At 43.4% G+C, this 6,191-nt stretch overlaps 1 protein-coding gene across 3 annotated transcripts in view; it reads right to left on the minus strand.

Moving 5' to 3' along the window:
* Positions 1 to 6,191, minus strand: part of ATG2B (autophagy related 2B) — a 76,356-nt gene that overhangs the window by 65,539 nt on the left and 4,626 nt on the right. For all 3 annotated transcript variants that reach the window (XM_025202330.1, XM_025202329.1, XM_014519259.2), the window contains exons 2-3: positions 2,822 to 2,984; positions 305 to 457 (exon numbers count right to left, since the gene is read on the minus strand). In XM_025202330.1, the coding sequence (XP_025058115.1) occupies positions 305 to 457; positions 2,822 to 2,984 (316 nt within the window). The remainder of the gene's footprint in view (positions 1 to 304; positions 458 to 2,821; positions 2,985 to 6,191) is intronic.

The following is a 6,191-nucleotide window of genomic DNA, read 5'->3' on the forward strand; positions in this document are numbered from 1 at the left end:
CTGTGGTCCTTGCTGCCTATGTGCTGCATCGCAGCTGTGCGCATGCATTGGGCATTTATTGGGCTCACTGGGGGAAAAAAGCTGATTTCTGATACACTCAATTTTCTTTATATCAGCGCTGATCCAATATCGGACCGATGTATTGGTGCACCTCTACCAGTTTGTAATGTTAGGAGGCAGGGTCCCTGCTAACAAGTTGTAGAAGCCATAGCAAGTGAGCTCACACTTCTGTAATGCTGTAATCTGGTGGGATTTGATTTAATGTAACCCAAGCTGTTCATTTAAAAGTCACAGTAAGGCATACCTGTTTCAATAGTTTCTGCAAACTTCTCAAGCCCTTCGAAAGGCTGAGATCCTTCTCCTTGTTCATCTGTCAATTTTTGACTCAGACACTCTTTTGCAAGTTGCATGCTGCTGGTCATAAAGCTTGACCAATACATAGGCTCAGACCCAGATGCTGTAGAATAAAGTAAGTCTTAATTTGGCTGTAGAAGTTATAAACACAACAAAACAGATGATACAGATAAATTAGCTATCTTCAGGGACCTACCCAATGAAATATTGTTCTGTACCTACCTTGGTCCTTGTTTAGTCTAGAATATAGAATTTGATATTAGCAGGTTAGCCAAAACAAGTTAATGTGTTATAGAAGTATAAAATGGAGCAAGCACACTGCCTTTAACAAGAGCTGCACCACTCAACTTTAAAAGTTTAATACATCTTTTCTACACTAGGCTTTTAAACACTCTTAACATCACATTTTTAAATTTTAGTCTGGAGAAACCTTAGATGGAGGTTAATACTGTTACAATCATGTTAAGTGGTAGAAGCTTGTCCTAAACTAACCAGCTGCCAGAAGATATCAACAAAGGTTCAGTGCGACCACTTAATTCAGTGTAATGTTAGTATATATTAAATGGAGACCAGGCATATTACTTAAGTATAAAAAAAGGGAAAAAACAGCAGCTACCCAAATAAAGCCAATCTGACTATAAATATGTTATACTGCTTCTACTCTCAGTCACAACTGGTATTTCATATGGGGTCAGGTATCTAAATCTTTTAAGAAAGATCTCAATATATATATTTCCTCAATGATATAGCTTTGTGGAAGAAAAAAGCAAACATATAGCCAGGAAAAAATAACCCCACCAACAAAAGAAGGCAATTTCTAACAGGGGAAAGAAAAAGCACAAGCAGTGACAAGTATGTCAGCAACAAGAGGAAGATCAGGGAGCAACAAGAGGAAGACCTTCCCTTGGTCTCCAAGAAACAGTGACTATCTCTTTCCAAGTGAAGAAATAATGTAAAGAATCACTGATTAATGATGAACTGAATTCCAAATAGTCATTATTTTTTGCTTAAATACTAGATTCTAACACCAATATGAAGGTTATTCCACTTGTCTGGTCAGTCCTATTGCTTATTCTTGTAAACCGTTTAGCTTAAGGCCTTGTTACATGGCAATTTTGGACCGCTCCTGGAGTTCTTAACCCCTGGATTATCCACATATTAACACCTGAAACTAGTTTTAATCACTCTTTAGATACCTTAAAGTTATGCCACTCCAGCCTAGGTTTCTCTCTGATCCACGTTACCCAGCTCACGTTATGTTAACATGTGGCCACTCTAGGTTACACAGTTGTGTAAACATCCCCTCACCCTTCCCCCCACTGGCCCAGACAGAGCCCACTGCCCAGCCCCTGCCCAACACCACAGATCTCTACTCCCTGCCCTCCTTCCCCCACTTACTTGTGGCTGCCCCCACTAGCTGTTCCAGAGGAGCAGGTAAAGAAAGGGTAACCTGCCTGACCAGCCTTCGCTGCTGCGGCTCTCTGGACAGGCTCAGCCTGAAGGAGAGCAGCAGCCCAGCAAAAGTGGCAGCACGGGGGCAGGGCAGATAGGTTAACCCTTCTCTGTCTGCTCCCCAGATAGCAAGGGGGAGGAGGGCTGTCGGGGAGCCCTGGGGGTGGTGGGGTAACTGAGGGAGCCCTAGGGGGCAGGGAGCATGGAGGAATGGGAGGCAGATGGATTCTTACCTTTCAGTTCTCCAGGTCCCTGCTGGCCTGAATGTGTGACTGCTCCAAACTCAAGCTAGCACTAACACTGATCAACACTTGAGCAGTTCACAGTGTAATGTGTAACAAGGCCCTTGCATTAGCAAGTAAAATTTGATCAAGACTTAGTTCTAACAAAAAAAATGAATGAAATTCAGGAGAACAAAAATATTTGTGATTTTGTTTAAACTATTTGAAGATGATATGCAAAGTAGTAGTAAAGCTCATGCTTTTTCACTTCTATATGACTTAAAAAGGCAAGGAAAAATGTTCTTCCCTTTCCTTCATTCAAAATTCAGGTCCTTTGTGGTCTCAAAAGATACTGTATCCTGTTGTATACTATACATATTTAAAAGGTTTAAATAAACTCTAAGGATGTTTGTGTAACAGTTTCCATTCATAAACAAAACTGCCTCAAGTTTTCAACAAGCGGTTTAATAATGGATGAGAGCAAAGTATTTTGGGCAGGTTAAGTAATGGTTAAATTTTAATCAGTACCAGCTGAACTAATGTAGTACCCATGCAGACACAGACAGGTTGAAACAGTCCAACCAGTCCTTCGAGCAGTGTTATTAAAGATTATGCCTGAATTTTAGGAATAAAGTATTTATTAATATAACTGTAGCAACCAAAATATGTTAGACAGTAAGTTAGCACACAGAACTGGTTAAAATAAAACTGTCATTATAATCTCTTAACATCTTAATATGGTTAATAACCTTCAATGCAAGCCACTGACCCATGAGATCATAAAATGAACCTACCTAGACGAGGCCTTGGCCTGAAGACCATCTCTAATCCTTTCACTTCTAGTGCACAGTTATCCTGTAGCAATGACCCCCAGGGAACGGACAAAGAAATTGTCTGGATAAATCCCTCCGTGACTTCTAGAGGTGCATCTGCTGACTCCAGGATCTCATTTAGACACTAGAAGAAGAAAACTCTAAATCATGTCCATAACTGTGAAAATGATAGTCAGTTAATGGCAGCAACATCTTTAGTATCTGATAAAAGGCATTAAATTAACACATTTAACAGACTGGCAGTTTTCTTGCATTTTTGGTTCCAGCAGTGCAACATATTACACACTAAAATTTTAACAGAATATTATTCTATCTGCAGATGTGCTTGTGATCTATGCAACTAAACTGTTCCAAAAAATTTCTCATTGTTAAGAATATTATAATAATGAAACATAAGTTAACAGCTCCTTTATAAAAATCACGCTACATTTTAGGAAAGGCTGACGTAGACCATGTTCAGTAACAGCTCTCCTGGTAAAGACTATGAGTGTACAGGTGTTCACATAGAGCACATACCAACTGCCAATGCTTCCTCAGCCTGACGAAGGGTATTTAGACCTGAAAGCTTGCAAAGATTTTTTCCAACTTTATGAGTTGGTCTAAGATATCAGATATACCCAAAGAACTTTGTCTGCAGGTGTTCACATAGTTCCCGTTGAAAACAAAATGGTGATTTTGGGAAAAAAATAACCCATCTCCAACCAAGTCACTCACAGAATCATAGAAAATTAGGGTTAGAAGGGACCTCAGGAGCCAATCTAGTTCACTTCCTTGCTCAAAGCAAGACCATCCCTAGCTGGACCATCCCCACCAAGGCTTTGTCTACCCAGGTCTTAAAAACATCCAAGGATGGAGATTCCACAACTTCTCTAGGTATCCTGTTCCAGTGCTTTCATAGATTTCATAGACATTAGGGGTGGAAGGGGCCTCACAAGGGGCAGGCAGCTGGGGTCAAAGGATCCCAGTAAGACAGGCATCAAAGTGCTTCTTGAAAGCGTCCAGAGTAGGTGCTTGCACCTCCTCTGGGGGAGTCTATTCCAGGCCCTGGGGACTTGGACCGTAAAGTTTTTCCTTATGTCCAGCCTGAAATGGTCTTCCAGGAGTTTGTGACCATTGGACCTTGTCTTCCCTTGGGGTGCCATGGTGAACAAATGTTCTCCCAGCTCCTGATACACTTATGTACTTATAGGCTGCCACCAAGTCAACCCTGAACCTTCGCTTTTCCAGGCTGAAGAGCCCCATGGCTCAACCTCTCCTCATAAGGCCTGCTCTCAAGTCCTCCAATCATGTGTGTGGCTCTCCTCTGGACCCTCTCAAGCTTCCCTTTACCACCTTCCTCATTAGAAAGTTTGTCCTACTATCTAACCCAGGGACAGGCAATTATTTTGGGTGGAGGGCCACTTACTGAGTTTTGGCAAGCCATTGAGGGCTGCATGACAGGCAGCTGGGGCAGATAAATATTAATTTTCTAAATTTTTAGGGGCCCTGTGGGCCAGATAGAATGGCCTGACAGGCTACATCCGGCCCACAGGCTGCATTTTGCCCACCCCTGATCTAACCTAAACTTACCTTGCTGCAACTTGAGACCATTGCTCCTTCTTCTGTTACCTGCTACCACTGAGAGAAGTCTAGCTTCATCCTCTTTGAAACCACCCTCCAGGTTGTTGAAGGATGCTATTAATTCGCTGCTCCTCTCCACCCCCGCCCCTGTCTTCTCTTCTCCATACTAAATAAACCCAGTTTCCTCAGCTTCTCTGCACAAATCATGTACCCCAGACCCCTATTTTCACTGCCCTCCACTGGACTCTCTCCAATCCTTTCTGTAGTGGGGAGTTCAAACCTGGACACAGCACTCCAGACGTGGCCTCCCAAATCTGAATAGAGGGGAATAATCACTGCTGGCAACACTTCTACTAATGCAGCCCACTATGCTATTAACTTTCTTCACAACAAAGTCATGCTGTTGGCTTATATTCATCTTCCTGTCCACTGTAACCCCCAGTGTCTTTTCTGCAGAGCTGCTGCTTAGCCAGTCAGTCCCAATCTGTACCAGTACATGGGATTGTTCCATCCCAAGTGCAAGATTTTGCACTTGCCCTTATTGCACTTCAGGAGATTTCTTTTGGTCCAGTCCTCCAATACATCTAGGTCTCTCTGAATCCCAGCCCTACCCTCAAGTGTATCTCCTCAGCTTTGTGTCATCTGCAAATTTGCTGAGGGTGTAATCCAGCCCATCTTCCAAATCGCTGATGAAGATATTGAACAAAACCAGCCCTGGGATTGACGCCTAGGACACTCCACTTGATACCAGCTGCCAACCAGACATCAAGCCATTGAGCCCAACAATCCAGCCTGTTTTCTATCCACCTCACAGTCCATTCATCCAACCCGTACTTGCTTAGCTTGCCTGACAGAATATTGTGGGAGACTGCATCAAAAGCCTCGATAAAGGCAAGGTATATCATATCCACTGCTCTCCCCACATCCATAGAGCCAGTCATCTCATTATAGAAGATTTGAGACCTGAGGACCTGCTCCAAGATTTTTCCAGGGACTGAGGTAATGCTTACCAAAATGGAGGTCCCTGGATCCCCCTTCTTCCCCTTCTTAAAGATGGGCACTATATTTACCTTTTTTCAATCATCCGTGACCTCCCCTGATCGCCACAAGTTTTCAAAGCAAATGGCCAGTGGCTCTGCAATCACATCAGCCAACTCCCTCAGCAACCTTAAGTGAATCACGTTCTATGGAAATGTACATATTCAGGTGTTCTATACAGTCCCTAACCTCTTCTTTCGCCACTGATGGCTGATCACCTCCTCCCCAAACTGTGCCGTCAGGTGCAGCAGTCTGGGAGCTGACCTTGCCTGTGAACACTGAGGTGAAAAAGGCATTAAATACTTCAGCCTTTTCTGCATCCTGTCACTAGGTTGCCTCCCTCATTTAGTAAAGGATCCACACTTTTCCTGATCTTCCTCTTGTTGCTGGCATACTTGTAGAAACCCTTCTTGTTACCCTTCACATCCCTTGCTAGCTACAACTGCAACTGTGCTTTGGCCTTCCTGATTTCATTCCTGACTTCCCGAGCAATACTCTTACACTCCTCCCTAGTTATTTGTTCAAATTTCCACTTTTTATAAGCTTCTTTTTTCTGTTTTAGCTTACTGAAGACTTCCTGCTTGGCCGCATTGGTTTTCTGCCACACTTGCTAATCTTCCTGCACATCAGGATGGTTCGCTCCTGCACTCTCAGCAGTGGCGTAGCGTGGGTCTCCGGCACCTGTGGGCCAGTGCTTACATTTGCCTCCCCCCTGGTCCGTAGCCAATTGCCG

Source organism: Alligator sinensis, unplaced genomic scaffold (genome assembly GCF_000455745.1).
Source record: "Alligator sinensis unplaced genomic scaffold, ASM45574v1 scaffold624_1, whole genome shotgun sequence".
NCBI classification, from domain to species: Eukaryota; Metazoa; Chordata; order Crocodylia; family Alligatoridae; genus Alligator; species Alligator sinensis.